General features: G+C 38.8%; 2 protein-coding genes across 5 annotated transcripts in view; one reads left to right on the forward strand and one right to left on the reverse strand.

Annotated features, from left to right (window-relative positions):
• LOC136879004 (leucine carboxyl methyltransferase 1) overlaps nt 1-11,364 on the reverse strand; it is a 65,600-nt gene extending 54,236 nt beyond the window's left edge. For 2 of the 3 annotated variants that reach the window (XR_010860878.2, XM_067152688.2), the window contains exons 1-2: nt 11,112-11,364; nt 10,548-10,731 (exon numbers count right to left, since the gene is read on the reverse strand). Coding sequence is in view for 2 of the 3 variants with exons in the window: in XM_067152688.2 (XP_067008789.1) it covers nt 10,548-10,731; nt 11,112-11,309 (382 nt within the window). In the remaining variant the exon portion in view is untranslated. The remainder of the gene's footprint in view (nt 1-10,547; nt 10,732-11,111) is intronic. The other variant, XM_067152689.2, reaches the window with a different exon arrangement.
• A 128-nt stretch (nt 11,365-11,492) lies between these two features.
• The window catches only part of LOC136879006 (DNA polymerase delta subunit 3), a 90,010-nt gene continuing 80,913 nt past the window's right edge, over nt 11,493-20,589 (forward strand). Inside the window, exons 1-3 of one of the 2 annotated variants that reach the window (XM_067152692.2) lie at nt 11,493-11,785; nt 11,917-11,972; nt 12,114-12,377. In XM_067152692.2, coding sequence (XP_067008793.2) covers nt 11,717-11,785; nt 11,917-11,972; nt 12,114-12,377 — 389 coding nt within the window. In that variant the 5' untranslated portion in view covers nt 11,493-11,716. The remainder of the gene's footprint in view (nt 11,786-11,916; nt 11,973-12,113; nt 12,378-20,589) is intronic. The other variant, XM_067152691.2, reaches the window with a different exon arrangement.

Genomic DNA, 20,589 nt, shown 5'->3' on the forward strand with positions numbered 1-20,589 from the left:
CTCCTTGAATAATAATTTCCCCAAACATTTAAGTTGTTTTTTCAGCTGTTTCATAAGTATGAAGATATAATATCTCATTGAATTCCAAGTAAAATGAAATGTCAAGTTAGAAATATCAAAGACTGAATTTAGATGAAAATGTAATACTGAGGTCTATGGAAATTAATTTATTTTTGTAAGAGAAGTTGTAAGCTATTTGTTCTTTATTTATCATTTAAATCTAAGAATTTCATTTTTGTCCGTATTGAACTGAGAATGGAAGATAGGAAACTTAAAAGGGTCCACCTTTTCAATACAAAAATGTTATAGATTATTTACAACATATATTTACAATTGGAACTAGTTTCGACGCTGTTTGGCGTCATCTTCAGCCAAAATGTGGGAAATAGGCTAGCATGTAGACATTTATATTATACAAGGCGTTACATTGAACAATACACATCTTACGAGGAGATAAAAACAGGGACGAATATAGAAACAAATGAAGCGTTGGGAAAGCAAAAGTTATACATATTAAAAATAACCTTAACCACACATCTTGCAGTGCGAAAATATTTCCCTTGAATGATTCCTGAATACATAACGCACGCGCACACATTTCTGAAAAGCCAGCAGGCAGGAAAAAGTAAAGTGAAACCTTAAGAGTTCTTCTGAGAAGAGTTCATAATTTCTTCTATGTTCTGACTAAACTAATGAAGTCTCCCTTGAGTTCCTGATAAACATACACACAGGAAATTCTCCTTCACTCTCAACAATAGCTATAAAGACCAACGGTAAATTGCATTTTAAATATTGTGCAGAGACGTGAAAAAATGATCTTGAACATGATATAACTTCTTCATTTAACCCAATTTTTTACACAAGGTGTTACATTAAACAATACACATCTTACGAGGAGATAAAAACAGGGACGAAACAAATGTATCGTTGAGAAAGCAAAAGTTATACATATTAAAAATAACCTTAGCCATACATCTTGCAGAGCGAAAATATTTGCCTTTAATGATTCCTGAATACAAAACGCACGCGCACACACTTCTGAAGAGCCAGCAGGCAGGAAAAAGTAAGGTGAAATCTTAAGAGTTCTTCTGAGAAGAGTTCATCATTTTTCTATGTTCCGACTAACTAATGAAGTCTCCCTTGAGTTCCTGATAACATACACAACAGGAAATTCTCCTTCACTCTCAATAATAGCTATAAAGACTAACGGTAAATTGTAGTTTAATACTGTGCAGAGATGTGAAAGTATGATTTTGAAAATGATATAACTTTTTCATTTAACCACCTTTGAAAGTCTCTCTATATATTACATAGCTTCATTAACACCACCATTCTGTAGATGCACAAAATAATCTTGTAATCTTCACAGCTTTTCTGAGAGAAAACGTATTCCTTAATACCAATTTTATATTCTTGTCGAGCTGAATACCGAACCTTCACAGGTTTTCTGAGAGAAAACGTATTCCTTAATACCAATTTTATATTCTTGTCGAGCTGAATACCGAACCTGTGAAGATTACAAGATTATTTTGTGCATCTACAGAATGGTGGTGTTAATGAAGCTATGTAATATAGAGAGAGACTTTCAAAGGTGGTTAAATGAAAAAGTTATATCATTTTCAAAATCATACTTTCACGTCTCTGCACAGTATTAAACTACAATTTACCGTTAGTCTTTATAGCTATTGTTGAGAGTGAAGGAGATTTTCCTGTTGTGTATGTTATCAGGAACTCAAGGGAGACTTCATTAGTTAGTCGGAACATAGAAGAAATGATGAACTCTTCTCAGAAGAACTCTTAAGATTTTACCTTACTTTTTCCTGCCTGCTGGCTCTTCAGAAGTGTGTGCGCGTGCGTTTTGTATTCAGGAATCATTCAAGGCAAATATTTTCGCACTGCAAGATGTATGGCTAAGGTTATTTTTAATATGTATAACTTTTGCTTTCTCAACGATACATTTGTTTCGTCCCTGTTTTTATCTCCTCGTAAGATGTGTATTGTTTAATGTAACACCTTGTGTAAAAAATTGGGTTAAATGAAGAAGTTATATCATGTTCAAGATCATGCTTTCACGTCTCTGCACAATATTTAAAATGCAATTTACCGTTGGTCTTTATAGCTATTGTTGAGAGTGAAGGAGAATTTCCTGTGTGTATGTTTATCAGGAACTCAAGGGAGACTTCATTAGTTTAGTCAGAACACAGAAGAAATGATGAACTCTTCTCAGAAGAACTCTTAAAGTTTCACTTTACTTTTTCCTGCCTGCTGGCTCTTCAGAAATGTGTGCGTGAGTGTTATGTATTCAGGAATCATTCAAGGCAAATATTTTCGCACTGCAAGATGTGTGGTTAAGGTTATTTTTAATATGTATAACTTTTGCTTTCCCAACGCTTCATTTGTTTCTATATTCGTCCCTGTTTTTATCTCCTCGTAAGATGTGTATTGTTTAATGTAACGCCTTGTATAATATAAATGTCTACATGCTAGCCTATTTCCCACATTTTGGCTGAAGATGACGCCAAACAGCGTAGAAACTAGTTCCAATTGTAAATATATGTTGTAAATAAACTATAACATTTTTGTATTGAAAAGGTGGACCCTTTTAAGTTTCCTATCTTCCTTTATTTATCAATCGCGATCGGCTGGTCATTTTAAAGGTATTTGTTTACTGATTTCAAATTAGTATAGTTTTCCTTTTCTTAACGAGGATGATCAGTGTTAATTCATTATGCAAATCTTCTTGATTAAAATTACCATATTATTTAAAGAAACACTATGTTGTCTTTCTTGATTTAAGTCTCAAAATTCAATACAGCGACTGGCTTTAAATTTTAATCCACGCGTTTATTGTCTCCTGCACAGCTTGTGGTAAGTAAGTTGTTCCCTTCTCTTAATTTGTTGTGCATTTATGGTGATGTACACTTCCACTGTCTTTTCTTGCACTGCCTTATTGCTCATAAGGTCAGTGTAATTAAGGCTGGCAGTCAGGGCGATATTGGGTAATATTGCGCGGCTGTTGCAACCTGAAGTGTTTGCAGTTTTTTTTTACGTACTAAGTTTATCAGCACTTCTACGACTTCCTTCTTCCTTATGTTATGGATCAATCAGAATTTTTTTTAGCTAATTAAAACTGGGGGTGTGTACAGGCATTCTGCCTAGGTCGAGAGAGTTCGGCAACCTTCCCCCTTAGTTGCTATATAAGCTGGACCCTTTTTGGCCATTTTGTCATCTCTGTTGCTCCAGTCTAAGAGTGTATACAGCATAGTAGGGAGCAGGGGCAGCCTTGCCCATCGTTGGAAGGCTCACCAGCTCAAGGTAATGGCAGACATCTTTTAAATATGTGATAGCTCCAGAAAGTTAACTTGAAGGAAAGGTGTCAAAATTCTTATGTAAATTTCTAAAGTTTAATATCACCTTTTAAATGTAAATTTTCAGGCAAATCTAAGGACTCTCTTCAAATCCCTGCTGGGAAATATGTAACTTAAGGAATAGAATGTTCACCCTCTATTAACCCCCATTCAACTTGGTATGGGGGTGACTATGATTTTCTAAAACTCTAAATTCTTCAAACCATTTTGGAACTTAATATTTCACCATCTAGTCACCCTCTGTAGTATAGGCTAGCCTCTGCAACCTAGGACCATAAGCCCATATAGGATTTTAAGTTGTTTTTCAAAAGGCTTCAAAAGGAGTGCAAGTGTTGTTTCACCTCCTAGCATTTTTTTCATGGCCGATTCTCTTAAACCTGTTCTTTTGTACAATTAGGCCATTTAGCATGGGCATTCATTGGCCCTGTTTAAATTCTAGTTATTTATAGACAAGTATGGATCAGACTGTGGAGTAGAAATGACAGTAAACACTGTTTTCGAAGTTTATCTAGTGTAAAATTTGGGTAAGAAACTTGTGCCTTTGTGAGGTGGTGGTGATTATTGTTTTAAGAGGAAGAATAATCACCACCACCACCTCACAAAAGCACGGGCTAGCCTGTAGAAAAGTTTGGAGCTCAGTCTCCTAAAGTGTAATTGAGTGGAGCAATTATGTTCTTTGAAACAGTGTACCTTTAGAGCTACAAAGCTCATTCCTTGTAAATTGTTGCGCCAATAATTTTCCCTGTTGTACCTAATTTTAGACGTATAGTCCAACCTTGTTATACGAGCTGACAAACTCTTGAACTTAATCAGTTTATCTATCAAATTTTAAAAAGAAAGAAAATTTCAAACTTTAGTGTTTTAAATTATGCTCTCATCTTTTCTCTGTCCACCCATTCACTTACACCTCTGCGTTCCACAAAATCTCCGGAACAGTTATCACAGGCAAATTTTAGTACTTTGCTTGTGATAGTCACCTCCTCTACCTGGACAATATCCTTATATCCAACAACTTTTACATACTGCTTTCAGTAAACCCTCACATATATACCCGCTTGTTCATTAATGATTCCTGGAATGTTCTTCCTGAAACTAGAGTCTGTCTTAAAGTACATATATTCAGTAGGCCTACATACCCTTCCAATTTTTGCTAAAATTTGTCTGAATACCAATTATACTTGTTATCCATAGCCGACTTCAATTCAATTAAATTCAATTTCCTAGTAAGTTCCTTCAATTCCTGCTCGCTTCCACAATCGATAAAACTTTACTAATGGGGACATAAAAGAGAGGTTAGAAAACTAACATGGCACAGCTCACAGGACGTCACAGCATGCTAAGCAAGGCCGCCAAGTGGCTAGTGACGAGACCATTGTCTGCACTCGTTAGGTCTGGCTAGCGACAAGACCATTAGTCTGAATGGGTAAGCTCCAGCTAGTGACAAGACCATTAGGCTGGATTAGTTAGATCCAGCTAGTGACAAAACCATTGGGCCGTGGCCAAGCAAAGGGGGTCTGGAGGCATTAGCCCATACGTTAGAGCTGCATAGCGGCCAACAGGCTAGCGACAAGAACATGAGAGAATATATGTTGGGTACATAATATAGTAACACCGTGAATACACAATTATATTTGGCACACGACATATCACTTTCAAATTCTGCTGTTTCATTATGTTCACGGAATGCGGGACCAGTGGGCCACATCATTGTTAAATCGGGCCAGCATGTCCAGACTGAGGTGGTTTGGGCATGTAATGAGGATGGAACCAACAATGACAGCATATGTTAACTTGGAGAGACAGGTGGCAGGGAAACGGATGGTGGGATGCTCTATCGGAGACAACAGAAATTACTCTCCAGTCAAGAAGAACAAAAGGTCCATATTGACTATAATGATCAAAAGAAGGCTTATCTGTGTGTCCACCTATTCACTACACACAATTTAAGATCAGTAGTGATAGCAATAAACAGAGAGGGACGACCAGCGAATATCATGATAGGAAACCATCAACTAGAAAGCAGTGTAATATCTCGAGATACACTAGCCACAAAGGAGGTGGCAAATAGAGTGCAGAAGAGCTCTCACTTTTACCACCAAGTACGGACACTCCTCTGGGATTCCAAAGTACCAACAAAATCAAAGCTGTTGATGTTCAATCAGTACTTCATACCAATCTTAACCTATGCTATTGAAACCTGCACTCTCACTAAGAAGGTTGCAGACATCCAAAATGAAGTTCCTTAGGTACACAATTCAAAAAAACCAAACTGGACAAGTTAAGGAATGATGTGGCTAGGAAGGAAGCTGGAATTGAGACATCATTGTTAGATCGGGTTAGCACGTCCAGACTAGGATTGCCACTCTTTGATATAAGAAATAAGGGGCATTTACTTAAAAATATGGGACTTTTCACAAAAAATAAGGGACAGTTCATGAATACTTGAAAATCAAACGTTAGATACCAATTTCAATTAGATTATAATTATTTAAAGTTAAAAACTTCATGAGTGTTCCATATTGAATAAAGAAATAAGAAGATGTACAATATTATAGGGAAGGATCCACCTTTCAATACTCCGTAGTAAGTTGAACTAAAAAGTAGTTACAACCTGTTTATTGGGACCGGTTTCAACACATTTCAAGTGTCATCATAAGGCCTAAATAGTTATAGGCTTTAGATTTTGCTTGGTAAACGTTATCATTTAAAGTTAAAAACTTTATGATTGTTCCGTATTGAATAGAGAAATAAGAAGATGTACAATATTATAGGGAAGGACCCACCTTTCAATACTCCGTAGTAAGTTGAACTAAAAAGTAGTTACAACCTGTTTATTGGGACCGGTTTCAATGACAGAATAAGATAATTATAGAAATTCATAACAGAAACTAACTTACACCCTCTTAACAGTAAATACAGTACAATGCATCAGGCATGACAAAACATGCAGAAAAAAACATCATTAGAACTACCTTATTTTCTCCATCTGTACTACACATTTGACTTTGCTGACTTTAAAATTGCAATGTCTAACTGCATCATGCCATGCAACTCTCTACAAGACATGTTCATGTTTACAGTTATTAGTAGTTCACTTTTAATCAGATCTACTGAACACCTGTTGCTACTGTCTGACCACTTGTCAGACGTTAAGGCAAAAATGTGTTCAAAAATGCATTTGGCCCAGGAACACTCATTACAAAAGACACAAATTTTTCTAATTCTATTAGTTTCTATTGTTCTTTATGACCAGTAAACGTTGACAACCACTTGTTTGAAGCACCTTCTGTATTCTCCAAAATACTGTCAGGAATATTACCAATAAGATAAAACTCTTCATACATTTCCTCCATATCAATTATTTGAGTTAAATTGGAGGGATTGACAACTTCACAGTTTACATAGACTTAGACTCAAACAGCATGAAAAATAAAGTTGGATATTGAATGGAAGCCCTATGGAAGTACGCGGTGGAAGACGAGGTAAATAACCCAGAATGCTCAGCTTTACCAACAAATGGAGAGAAATCACAAGTTTTCCTTCTTCTGAGGCTCCAAGGAGAAAAGATAATGAAGCTACTTTGAATCAAATATGGATTTAAAAATATTTAGAGAAAAAAAAAAAAAAAGACAAACGCTCGTTTTTATGGGACAGCAGTTCATAATACGGGACGCAAAAATTTCACCTCAAATACGGGACAGGTGGCAACCCTAGCCCAGACTGAGGTGGTTTGGGCATGTAATAAGGATGGAACCAAAAAGGACAGCATATTTTAACTTGGAGAGACATGTGGCAGGGAAACGGATGGTAGGAAGACCAACAAGCCACTGGATGGACATAATTTTTTCTGGCTAGTTGCTTTACGTTGCACCGACACAGATAGGTCTTATGGCGACGATGGGATAGGAAAGGGCTAGGAATGGGAAGGAAGCAGCCGTGGCCTTAATTAAGGTACAATCCCAGCATTTGCCTGGTGTGAAAATGGGGAAACCACGGAAAACCATCTTCAGGGCTGCCGACAGTAGGGTTCGAACCCACTATCTCCTGGATGCAAGTTCACAGCTGCGCACTCCTAACCGCACGGCCAACTCGCCTAGTGCATGGACATTGTAGATCAGGGAAGGACATTGAAGGACGTCATTAATTAGAGAACGTAACTCAATAAGACAGAATGGAAGAGGCTCGCCAACAGTACCCGGGAAACTGGAACTGTAAAATGATGATGATGATAATCACTTAGATTATTTTACACCGGTGTGGTACGTTTTTGCTCCATGAGGCCCCCACCATCAGCCATGAAATTTGTACAATTAACCAAAACACAAAACAGAATGAAGAATTCGTAGTTCACCTATGTTATCATCATCATCATCATCATCATCATCATCATCATAGACCAACAACAGTTTCCCAGGTGTGGTATACAAGTCCCTTCCATTTTGTTCGGTCCATGAACCATTCTTTGTTCACAATCCACTCCCAGTCCTGACCTCTCTCCTCTACATCCTTCTTCACTAAATCTGTCCATTTTTCTCTAGGTCTACCCACTGGTCTTTTTCCCCTTATTTCTCTTTCATACTCCTTTCTTGCAGACCTACTGGCACTGATTCTTTTCACATGACCACTTCAGTCTTGCCTTTTGGATCTTCTGGAGTAAGTAGTCTTCTAGTCATATGTCTTCTATAATTTTCATTCCTGATTTTATCCCTCCTGGTCTTCTGGATCATTGTGTGTAGGAACTTCATTTCTGCTGCTTGGAGTTTCGAGTCAGATTGTATGTGAGGACAGGGGTGTAGTATGATTTATACAGTGTCATCTTGCTTTTGAGTGGTACTTGTTTATCCCATAGTAGCTGTCTTACTTGGAGGTAAAAATGTATTGCTTTGCTGATTTGACTGTTAACTTCATATTTAGCTAAGTTATCCTTGGACATTATACTACCCAAGTACTTAAAATCTGTGACACTGTCCAGTTTAGCGCCATTTAGCATGACTTCTGGCTGGTTGTCACCCTTCTGTACCTTCAACACCACCGTTTTAGCCTTGTTGATGTTTAATCCACACCTCTCAAACTCCTGAGCGAAGTGAGTGGAGAGGCCAGTAGAGATGCCAAGGAATCGATGGATAGACACAGTGAAATCGGAGGTCAGCAAGAGGAATGTCAAGTGGGAGGACACAGAGGAAAAGAAACTATCCGCTGACACGAAGAAGTGGTGAGTGCTTGTACACCACACCTGGGAAACTGCAGCTGGAAAATGATGATGATAATGATACGACCTCACTCCATAGGAGCACTGCGGAGAGGTGTGGAATTGAATCAAGGCTTTTGAGTAATTATAAATTGTATACCACCACCACTTCCCCTACCCTGCCAGCCAACATTCTGATGGTGAACTCGAACTGGCTAACCACAGTATCAGACTATAAAATTATTATATGAACAATTAAAACACATAATGAGTGGAGACCAATTAAAAGAATGTTGTACAAACTAATGTTCACATTATTAAAATTTCTTCTTCAGGTCCCTTGACTTAACCAATGGTTGAAATAAATTTACAGTGCTGTGCTATGCAAAGATGATATGTGCTCTCCTTTCTGCAGTGGATATTACATAAATACGGAACTTGAATTATGAATACACAAGGTTCTGCAGCATTTGTAGTTTCATATTCAAGAGAATCTGACTAATAAGAAAGAATTTAAAACTACAAATGCATAATACTGCATAATGGTTGGCGCATTGTGCACTTCCTGCCAAGCAAAAGTGGGCATGGTATGCCATGTGCTCTGAACGCATGGTATACTACAGGAAGGTGAGCAAATACTGGAGAATAGTGACTGTGGATGAAGTTTGGGCCAGGACGTATGAAACACAGCTGAAGTGCCAGTTTGCAGAACGCCACCCACCACAAAGACAGAAGTTCCAGCAAAACCCTTCCTCCATGAACCTGGTCATTGTGGTTTACGTCGTCAGAGGCATGATTGCATGTCACTTCATTTCACATGGCACAACAGTGACAGCAATGTACTACAGAACCTTCCTGCAGTTGCATTGTGTCATTAGCGACAAACCCCCACATCTTCTCGACAAATCATCCTTCACTATGACAATGCCAGACTGTGTGCAGCAGAAGCTGCAAGGAGGCAACTTCAGCGCTGGACCTGTCCATGTGATTTTAACCTCATCATCAAAACGATAGAACCCTAGCATGGGAGACGGTTTGAGACACAAGAGGACATTGCCAATGCTGTGTAACATGACACTGCAAACTTCACACACAGTGAGGCAACTGGTATACAATGTCTCCCGCATCATTGGCAACGTGTTGTGGACAATCTAGGGGACTACTTTCGAGTGTTTAACATAAAGGTTACCATACTCTCTGAGAATAAACATTATGCATTACAAGGATTTCGTGGCTGACAGTCTTCTTGCTTTATATCTTACACCTGATAAACCTATTTGGCATTATTCACACATTCCACACCTCCTTACACTCCCCGGTCCCATCTGTATATTTCTAGTTGTCTGGTAGATCCCACATTCATGTGGAAAAGAATAGTTGCCATGACTTATGCTGTAACCTTTGTTTAGGCCTATATAAAATGACATGCAGCCTCCGGACAGGCCCAGTGCAGGTCTTTCGTATTTACGCACTGCAGGTGACCTGTGATGATGTAGCCCCGAGATGAATTATAATGTTGAAAACAGCACAATGCACAGCACAACGCTCAGCACCCAAGCTAGAGAAATTAACTAATTAAAGTTAAAATCCCTAACCCGACTGGGAATCAAACCCAACGACAATGAACCAATGGCCAGCGTGCTAATCATTTAACTACACAGCCAGACAATAGAGAAGTAAATACCTCACTAGCAATCTCACATCAAAACGGCATACAGTGATGAAACAGTATATTGTCTCTGACAAAAAGGAAAGTCCCATGCTTTTAAAACATTTACTATAATCACAAATTCTTAAATAATACTTCCACGAAATTCCGATCTGTGGATCATGTATTTAGAGTAGCCGAGATACTAGACTGCTACATAGATATTTTAATTCCCATCTGTATTACTTCAAGTAACTCTATTCCCGTTTCTTCAATATTATTCCCATTAACAAACATCCAATTAAGATGAATGTTAAGACATGTATAGGAAAGAACTACCAACCTTCTACGTGTATTTTATCGAGTAAAATCTTATTACGCTTAATGAAGTAGCACTTCCTTGATGTAACAGTTGGGAAATCCATTTCCACAAAGTTGGAAACTTCTTGGCCAGCATCCTTAAGGCGCCAGTAGAGGGTGTCAAACCCTGAACCTAAATTTATTATCTGGCAGCGGTTGCCACCTTTCTGAAACACATCATAACCAAAGGCTACATTAAATGAGAAAGCCAACATTTAGTAAAAATATGAAAAGTAATGTTTTCTTCACATTAGCCTACTGGACTTTGTGCTGTTACAATTAGGAAATAATAATATCAAAAGCCACAAAGTTAGTTTAGCAATTGAAGGAAGAATGCATAAATACTATTTTAATTCAATAAATATAATAAATTCACTTAAGAACAGTCATGAGAATCCTGAGGTGCTATGAACCAGAGGGAAATAGGTAGGCCTACAGGTGTTTCATTAGATTTTGTACAGGTAATTATACATTAAAAAGGCAAAAGGCTATTAGTCACTCATTGGGTTTACTCATTTTTCATCTTTACACTACTGGTATGCTTTACCTGCAAGAATTTGTCAATAAATAAACCAACCCCTTTCGTTCTCGCGTAATAACCACGATTAATTTCGGGAGTTTTCCTATCACTTTTTGGGACAAAAAGAGAAATATAATTGTCTGTCCAATAACCTAACTGAACAGCACACCGTTTGCAATGACTCGCGTCATCATTAGTTGCTTGAACAGCTTCGTTACAATCCATTTAATATACTTGATCGAAGTAGTCGGCAGAAAATCACATCTTCTATTTGCATTCTACAAAGTAGTGCTCGTAGTGCTGCTACCTATAAAATTCATTTAGAACAAATGAAGATGACTGACGGCGTATGTCAGGGTCACAAACTGTACGATATGCCACGCTCAACGTAAAAGTTTCCTACACGGGCTAGATTGCAAAACAAGCTGTTCTTTAATGAACTTCATAATAAATTTATCGTATTTATGCGGTATTGACATATACTGTAGAATATTTCACAAACTAATACTAACAAATTCCCGGACGAGAAAGAGTACGGATGTTGGCACAGGACAGCTGAGCACAATGATTAATTTCGGGCATGTGTACGATTAACTTAGAATAGAGGCGGGAATAAATTGTCAAAAAACAAAATGAATGAAGAATTAGAGAAACTTTACCTGCAGAACATAGAAGAATACATCTTTGATGAAGACAAAATAGTATGATATAACTATTGCTATTTTACTTAGCGGTTAATCATGCGTAGTTAGTGTTGTGCATCCTGGAAGATGGTGTTTGCGATTTCTTGTACTTGTTATTTGTGTATTTATTTTGTTCTGTCTAATTTTAGGTAACATATAAATGGCTGAGTAAAACACTAAACGTTCATGTCAATACAGCCAAACAGTAAGTTGAACTCTACTAAATGTTTAATACTCATTTTTAAGGTTAAACATGTTCTCTGTTATGGCTCTTTTCCTGTTGGTTGTGTACAAGGTTATTGTTGATTTTTGATACCGTAACTGTTTCATTGATCTTATTTTTCAGGTTATTATACACGTTTTCCACTGAGATTGAATCCAATAGAAAGCCTGAGCTTCAGTTAACGTACCTTGTTGGTGGCTTATTGCATGATGGTAAAGGCTGCAGATTTCAAGTTGTAAGAGAAGATGATCTGCTAAAAGTTAAGAATCAGTTCAAAGTAGTCACTTCAGAACACATCTATAGTATTCACAAATCAAAGCGACTTTCTGATCTTAATATTCTGTATGGCATCGACTGCATCAGAGAATCAGAAGATGGTGGTACAATGTAAGTTGTTTCCTTATTTTTTTTAATTTCCTCTAAACATGCATGCATGTTATGGACTGTTACATCTTTCAGCGTTCAGTCTGCAAGCCTCTGTGAATTATAATAATTAAGGAGCACTCAAATGACTATTAATTTTGTTGTGTTAATTTACATTTTGCTGTATTCTGTTAGAGTTTTTTTGTTTATTTACGCATTTTAGCAGATGGTAGCAGTCTCACTCTTCCTTACACAGTGTACAAACACATCTGTTGGATTGTGGAATTTTGTCTTTGCGCATATTTTGTGGTGGAAGCCATGAATCACATATCTTGTCTTTGTTCTTGAAGTTGTTTGGGCCAGTTACAATCAATCATGGCATCACTGCCATAGAATTCGGGGTATATTTCCGTGCGTTTCTTAAGAAGTTTTTCTGAAGCTCTTGGAATGGACCGATAGATGGCAATGGTAAATTGAGTCGCAGATCTTCAATGAAGTAGGTTTCCCGTGCCAGTACATAAACAAGTCTGGAGGGTGCCAGTTTACATACTCCTAGGGCCTACTTGAGGAATCTTGCTTCGACTCTTTCTATCCTCTCCAAATCACCGATAGTCAGGTTGTCCCATATTATTTCAATTCCGTATGTGACAATTGGGATTATTGCAGTCTTGAATAAAGTCATCGCTGTGTTAAGGGATATCGTAAATATTGTAAATGGCTCTGATTGCTACTGTCATTCTGTCGATAACGTGGCTATTGAAGGATGTCATGCTTGTTTGGAACATGATGCCTAAGTATTTGAATTTCTTGACTATTTCTAGTGTTTTATTTTTTAATGTTATTTTATGGAGATATCCGTGGAGCAGAAAGAGGTGAAAGAAGGTGTGGGTGTTGAATGGGTCTAACTACAATATCAGAAATTGAATTAAAACTTTAACAAAGGATATAGGCCTATTTCTCTTTAAATCACAAACTTAATAAATCTTTCACTCAGTGAAATAATGAGGTTATGGGTACAAATAAGAATCTTGAAACAATACTTGGAAAATCCAAGATTAGTGAATTTTTACAGATTTGGGGCTTCAAGCCCTTAGTTTACAAATTCTGACATACCGGATCCAGTTTACAAACTTGCGAAATCTCAATGCTTAGACAAGGACGGAAATGTCCCCATTTAAGAGCACTTGCTCCAATATTTACAATACAGTTGAACCTGCTTTATACGTAACTCTGTTCTACGTAATTCGTATTTGTACGTAATTTCCTTTAGGTCCCGGCAAAATATAATTTAAAAGCGTGTTAATTAAACCTTATTTATACGTAATCCGTTTATACCTAATTCGCTTTTATACGTATCGTCAGTGAAATATAACTGAGTTTTGCGTAATTGTAAAGAGAACGTGCTGTTTTTTTTTTTTTTTATATATATATATAAAGAAACTACTGTATTTACGAAGTTTCCTCTTTGCCGGCGTAGGCGGAAGTAGAGCGATCGGGTTTTGGTGCTGAAACAAAACACACAGAGTTTCGCCAAATGACATTGTTGACCCTTACTTACTGGCGGCTTAACAAAGGCAAGTCCTCTTTGCTCCTCCTCTACCTTCGTCGTTTTTGACACGCCACCAAAGATTAAGATACATTATAAACAAAGTGGGCGGTTTTGGTGCGGAAACAAAGAAAATACAGTAAATTTGTTTGAATATGAGAATTTTTTTCATGGGAACAACGGTGAAGTAAAATGTCCACGGCGCCGGTCTCTGGTGTTCACTGTTGAACAGTAGTTTTGTCATTCAGTTGCTTTTGATTAGCCATGGACAACAGAAAAAGGAAAAGTTATACGAGAAGTGGACGCTAATCCACCCGAAACAAAAACGGAAATTGCTTAGACCGCACTATGTACAGTCATCAGTAAAAGAAACGCTATTTTGGATGAGTTTCTAAAACTGGGTTCAAAATCAGCAAAGCGCAGCCATCAGCAAGAAGGATGGTACGCAGATTTTGAGAAATCACTTTTCACATGGTTCCGGCAAAAGCGGGCTGCAGCTCTACCAATTAGTGGCAACATGCTGAAGGCAAAGGCGATAGATTAAGCTAAAATGATGAGTATCACTGATGATTTCAAGGCTTCATCAGGATGGTTGCAAGGATTTAAAGATCATCAAGGAATCACAGGGAGAACAATTTGCGGACGACCTCACTGTGCAACACTGGAAAGAAGAGGTTCTGCCGGGTATCGTAAGCGAGTATCAGCCTCCAAACATCTACAACTGTGATGAGACCGGCCTATTCTACAACCTCTTTCCTAATAAAACAGCTGAAAAAATGACTCATGCCATGGAGGGAAGAAAAAAGTAAAATTCGTGTAACAGTACTTCTCGCCACCAATGCACATGGATCTGACAAACTTCCTCCACTTGTGAAAGGAAAATCGAAGAATCCGAGGCGTTTTAAGGGTGCGAAAACAAAACCTACGGAATATGAATCCAATGGCACAGTGGTTGAAAAAACTGGACATTAAAATGAAAAAGAAACAGTAGAAGATCCTTCTTCTTATGGATCGATGTGCAGCACATCCACCTCAAATCATTCTGGAGAATGTCGGAGTTGAATTTTTCCCTTCTAACTGTACCAGTGTTCTACAACCGCTTGATTTGGGCATCATTGCAAATTTCAAAGTGCATATTAGAAAAATGCTGGTTCAACATTTGATAACACTGAGTGATGCAGGAAATGAACCTCTCTCCATTAATTTGCTACAAGCCATGGACTTTATTTCGGCTGCCTGGAAGCAGGAGTCATCCTCCACAACCTGCAACTGTTTCCGCAAAGCTGGTGTCTTACTAGAAGAGGCTGCCTCTCATGATGATTATGGGGACGAAGTTTTGTCTGGCAATGAGCTAACGCTACCGGAAGGCGTAAAAGTCGATACTTTTGTACATTTCGATGACAATCTGGCTGTATGTGGAGAACTACCGGATGAAGAGATTATTGCTGATGTATGCCAACAACGCGGCGGTGATGGACCAGCTACAAGCGATAGTGACATTGGAGATGGAGATAACAACTTGAATTTTGAAACACCTGAACTGAGTGAAGTGTTAAGGCCAATCGATGTGCGTAGGAGTTACATCAATGCGAAAATTTGTAGTGAAAATGTTTTGAATTCATTACTAAGTTTGCAAAAGGAGGTTTATGCTCTTAATGCAAGAAAAGTGAAACAAGCCAAACTATCTGATTTCTTTAAGGCTGGACTAAGTTCAAAATAATATTTTCTGTCTTAATGTGTTTATTATTTGCAACGATTTACACATGTAGGTCTATTCTATTGGTTTTTGAGTAAATATGTGATGTATTGCGTAAGTCTGATTTCTAAGTAATTCTGAGTTACAAGTAGTTTTTTCTCTTCCCCTTGATATACGTATAAGTCAGGTTCAACTGTATTTAGCCTTCCAGAGGCACTCCTCAATATAACAAGAAAGAAAAGAGCTTACATGATCTTTATTCAAACAGCCTACTCAAGGCAACCTTATATCAAAAGGTTACAATCTCTAGTCTCTCAAAGCACGATTAACAAGGGAAATAGTTTTACACAGGGGTATCTCGTACCCAACCTACTGGGCCATCATGGAAAAAGAACAGGTTAGACTGCTGGCCCAAACACAAAATGAATGGAGGCGTATACTTGCAGTCCTAAATGAAGAATAAAATCCTAATGGGGCTCTCGACCCAGTGATACAGGGGCTAATTCCAAGCTACTGAGGTGACTCGAATGAAAGATACGAGGGAAATGCCCCCCTAATGGGGCCTCGTGATAGTATTTGAAGATCATAGGCACAAGCACAGCTGGAACCACTACTTTCATTTTTTGATCATGCCTCGACGGGCAACACAAAACCCCGTTTCTCAATACATAAGGGACGACATGTTCCCCAGAAGAAAGGGTTGCAATAATATGAGCCAGCACAGGATCTTCATGTTGATATTTTTCAGTATCCCTGAACAACATGGGGGCATCATTTAGAATGGCATTAATGCCCGAAGGTATGGGCGTGGGAAGAGAAGAACTATCTTTCAATTCGGAGGTCTCCACATCATTAGCAAACATGCGGCTTAGTCCATCCGCAACAACATTTTCAGATCCTCGAATATGGCTCACATCAAATTGGAAGGCAAAAATCCGGATGGCCCAGCGGGCTATACGACCAGTACAACGTGGCCTAGCTAATACCCAACTTAAGGCTTGGTTATCTGTTTCTAAGTCGAATTTGACATGTTCCAGATAGAGGCGGAACTTCTCTAGAGCAAACAAAACTTCCTAACCCTCGAGTTCATAGATGGAATATTTGGCCTCTTGAGCCGATAAGGTCCTAGAAGCGTAGGCGACGGGTCGCCTTCCGAGTTCCGTTTCCTGAAGAAGGACAGCAGCGACCGTCGATGACGAGGCGTAAGTTTGGACAATGAATTTCTTTGAAAAATCTGGCATGGCTACTACAGGGGCTTTATAAAGAGCTAATTTCAGATCTTCAAAAGCGGCTTGTTGAGGCGGCCCCCATTCAAATTTGACGCCTTTCCTACGGAGTAAGTTCAAGGGCGCCGCTCTGTTAGCGAAGTTAGTAATAAATTTCCTGAAGAAATTCACCATGCCTATGAACCTGACAATACCTTTGATATCCTTAGGAGGTTTAAAATCACGGATGACCTGTGTTCGGGAATGATCAATGGAAACAGCATCAGGCAACACAATATGCTCTCGGAATGACATGGAAAGCTTAGCAAAAGCTACCTCGGATAATTTGACAGTCAACCCAGCCTTACGAAGGCGATTGAGTACTTCCTTTAGATGGTCTAGGTGTTCTTCAAAGCTCGCAGAAAATACGACATCGAGATAGTGACACAAATATTCGAATTTGATGTCCGAGAAGACCCTATCTAATAATAAGAAGAAATAGCGCACAAATGTGCGTTACATTTTAGAGTAATCCAATAAGGAAGCTGTTCTTTTGCTGCATACACTAAAATGGTATCGTTCACATCGTTTGTTACATAACACGCACACGCACTGCACAGATGGGTCATGAAAACCCGGTCGTACGCACAGTTTGTGATGGAAACCATGTATGGCCAGTCTATTCAGAGCACTCCTCAGTTCGTTGTTCGGCCCAGTCCAGCTTCGATTAATCATTGCGTCCGTCCCGTAGAATTCCAAGTCAATTTCCGCTCGTTTTCTTAGTCTAATATGAAGTAGTTCCTGTTCTTGTCGTGTGGAGGGTAATTGTAGTCTCATTCTTATGTCTTCCATAAGGAAGGTTTCTCTGGCTAGCTCATAAGCAAGCCTTGACTGTGACATTTTGGAAATACCCAAAATTCTTTTCAAGAATCTAGCCTTGACATTCTCAATAACTCTAAGGTCAGATAGAGTTAGATGTTCCCAAATTAGCTCCAAACCGTATGTCAGGGCAGGTAGAACCTTTGCATAGAACAGCGTCATGGCTGTATTTAGAGACAGTTTAGTGGGTTCCTTCAAATCATACATATTTCTTATGGCTGCCAATGACCTTTCTCTTATATGAATTCTGAAAGAAGTAGAAGAGGGCTGGAGCGTAATTCCCAAGTATTTGAATGAATTCACAACTTCCAGGGCTGTTTCACTGCTTGTTATCTTGTCATTTGCTGCTATTCTCCCTCCTTTCCGGAAAACCATTTGCACTGTTTTATTTCTGTTGATTATGAGACTATTCATGTCGGCATACTTATCGAGTTTATCCATTACAGCTTGTAGGTCATCTCTGTTGTTCGATCCTATTGCTATGTCATCTGCATACTGGTACATCACAACCGATGTTTTGTGGATGATATTTGAGATATCTGCTAAGGCTATGTTAAATAGTATCGGACTAAGGGGGTCCCCTTGAAGTACCCCGTTGCTTTGTATAATGGCTGCTGAGGACGCTTTGCCATCTTGTATCGTGACCCTGTTGTAAGCAAGGATGTTGTTTATGGCTATGGTTAGTGGGTTGTCTGCTCCAATCATATTCGCTAGTTTTCTAAGGAGTATTTCTCTGTTTAAGAGGTCAAAAGCCTTTTTAAAGTCTACAAAGATTACATAAAATTTCCCCTTTGACCACCTCATTGATTCACGTATATTGTCCAAGAGATTCTTGACTGCATGTAATGTCCCTCTTCCTTTCATGAAACCAAATTGGAGTTCGGGGATCATAGTTGCTGTTTCTGCAATTAGTCTGTTCTCTAGGATCTTGACATAGGTCTTATAAATGTTGTTTTCGAGGGCAATGCCTCTATACGAATCAGGGTCATCCCTGTCTCCTTTGCCTTTGAAGAGCATTTTGATATGCGACTGTCTCCAACCTTCGGGTATTTTCCCTGTCGTCAAACACGCGTTGAACAGAGTGGTCCATGTCTGAAGCAGAATGTCACAGGTATCTTTCAGATTTTCATTGAAAACTCCATCTGGGCCAACTGCCTTCTTATTTTTCATGGACTGGATAGCAGTTTTGACTTCCTCCTGATCAATAGGTCTTGTTGTACAATGTAGATTTTCTCGAAGTGGGAGGGCTATGTCGAGATTTTGCTGATTAAGGATCTCCGAGAAATGTTTCTCCCATGTAGCTATTGGAAATTCTGGAGAAGGGCACGTAGCTCGTTGTTTGAGAGCAATGTAAGGGTCTTTCATAGCATCTTGAGCTTGCAATTTAGCCTTTTCTTCTAGGTAGTGCGCCTTCTTTTGTTTGAGTAGTTCCTTATATGTTTTCCTTTTCACTGCATACTCAGCATATGTGGATTCCCCACCTGTTTTCCGTGCCTTGAGTAAAAGGTTCAGAGTATCTTGTCTGGCCGTGTAGCACTCCTTGTCGAACCATGGTTTGGCGATCCTCGGAGTCTTCCTGATTTGTGCTTTCTTTATGAGGTTCAGAACACTATCCAGTGCAGCGTCAATCATTCCTTCATTTATCATCTGTGGTACTCTTTTCAAGTCTTCTTTTCCACCCTCTATGACAGGCATACACACTTTCCTTGTAATGCATAGATTAGGACTCTTCTTGGTTACTGGATTTTGATTTCCTAGCTCAACTTTAATGGCGACAGGTATATGCTTCCTAAGAACTGCTGTCGGATGTGAGGCCATGACCTCTCGATCAAGAATTGTTAGGCAACGTCCTTTGACAAAAAAAAGATCAACAGTACTTTTACCATTTGGAGCCATATAGGTTACTTCTTCTGCTTTATTTATCAGTTTATAGCCTTCATCTTGTAAGTAATCAAGAATAATGTTAGTTTTATGATCAGGTTTGTCTAAACGACAGTTAATGTCGCCCCCCAGAATCACATTTCTGTTATCTTTTACCGCTGTTATTGCCTTAACTATATGTTCCATTGCATCGTCTGCTGTTCTAGCTGGGCTAATGTAGATACCGATTATGGTTATTTTGTCCGTCTCAATTATTAGCATATTTTCGTCTTTATGAACTTCCCTTGGTGAGCCGATGCCTTCTCCATACAGTATACTAACTCCTCCTTCGGGCCTTCCTCGCTCCTTTGGTGTGGCAAGAGCGTGTCTGCTGTAAAGCTGTGGAAAACTTATGTCTTCCAGTAGAAAAGTCTCAGTAAGTATGGCTATATCAAACTGTTGCCAGAAATTATCAGGAAGGGAAGAACAAAGAGATTTTAAACCTTCCACATTCCAAAGAACAATGTCCAAATTTAGTGCCTTAGTCTTGTCGTGTGATCTTATTTTACGCGTGCAACTGTACACCGGTTCTTCCTCTTGAGAAACGAAAAGGCCGCACTAAGATTCCCTGAGCCCGAAAGGCAAGCAGTTGTACTCATACAAGTTCCAATCCGTGGCAAAAGCTGTTAGATGTTTCGATTCTTCAGCTAGAGGGATCTGGTTGTACGCCTGATTAAGGTCTAGGATGGTAAAGAACTTGGCCTTCCGAAACCATGAAAAACAAGAATGAAGATCAGGAAACGGCACAGACTGTAACACCACCTTACGATTTAAAGCCCTATAATCAATCACAGGCCTGAAGCCACCTTGGGGTTTCGACACAAGAAAAATGGGCGAAGAATACATCGACTTTGAAGGTAGAATAATACCTTCTTTTAACATTTGATCGATGATTTCTTTAAGAGCCTTCATTTTGGGCGGAGATAGCCTATAAGGTGAAAACCTAACTGGGATCGAATCCGTAACCTCAATCTTGTATTCGTTCGGGTC

This window comes from Anabrus simplex, chromosome 8, assembly GCF_040414725.1.
Source record: "Anabrus simplex isolate iqAnaSimp1 chromosome 8, ASM4041472v1, whole genome shotgun sequence".
Classification (NCBI taxonomy): Eukaryota; Metazoa; Arthropoda; class Insecta; order Orthoptera; family Tettigoniidae; genus Anabrus; species Anabrus simplex.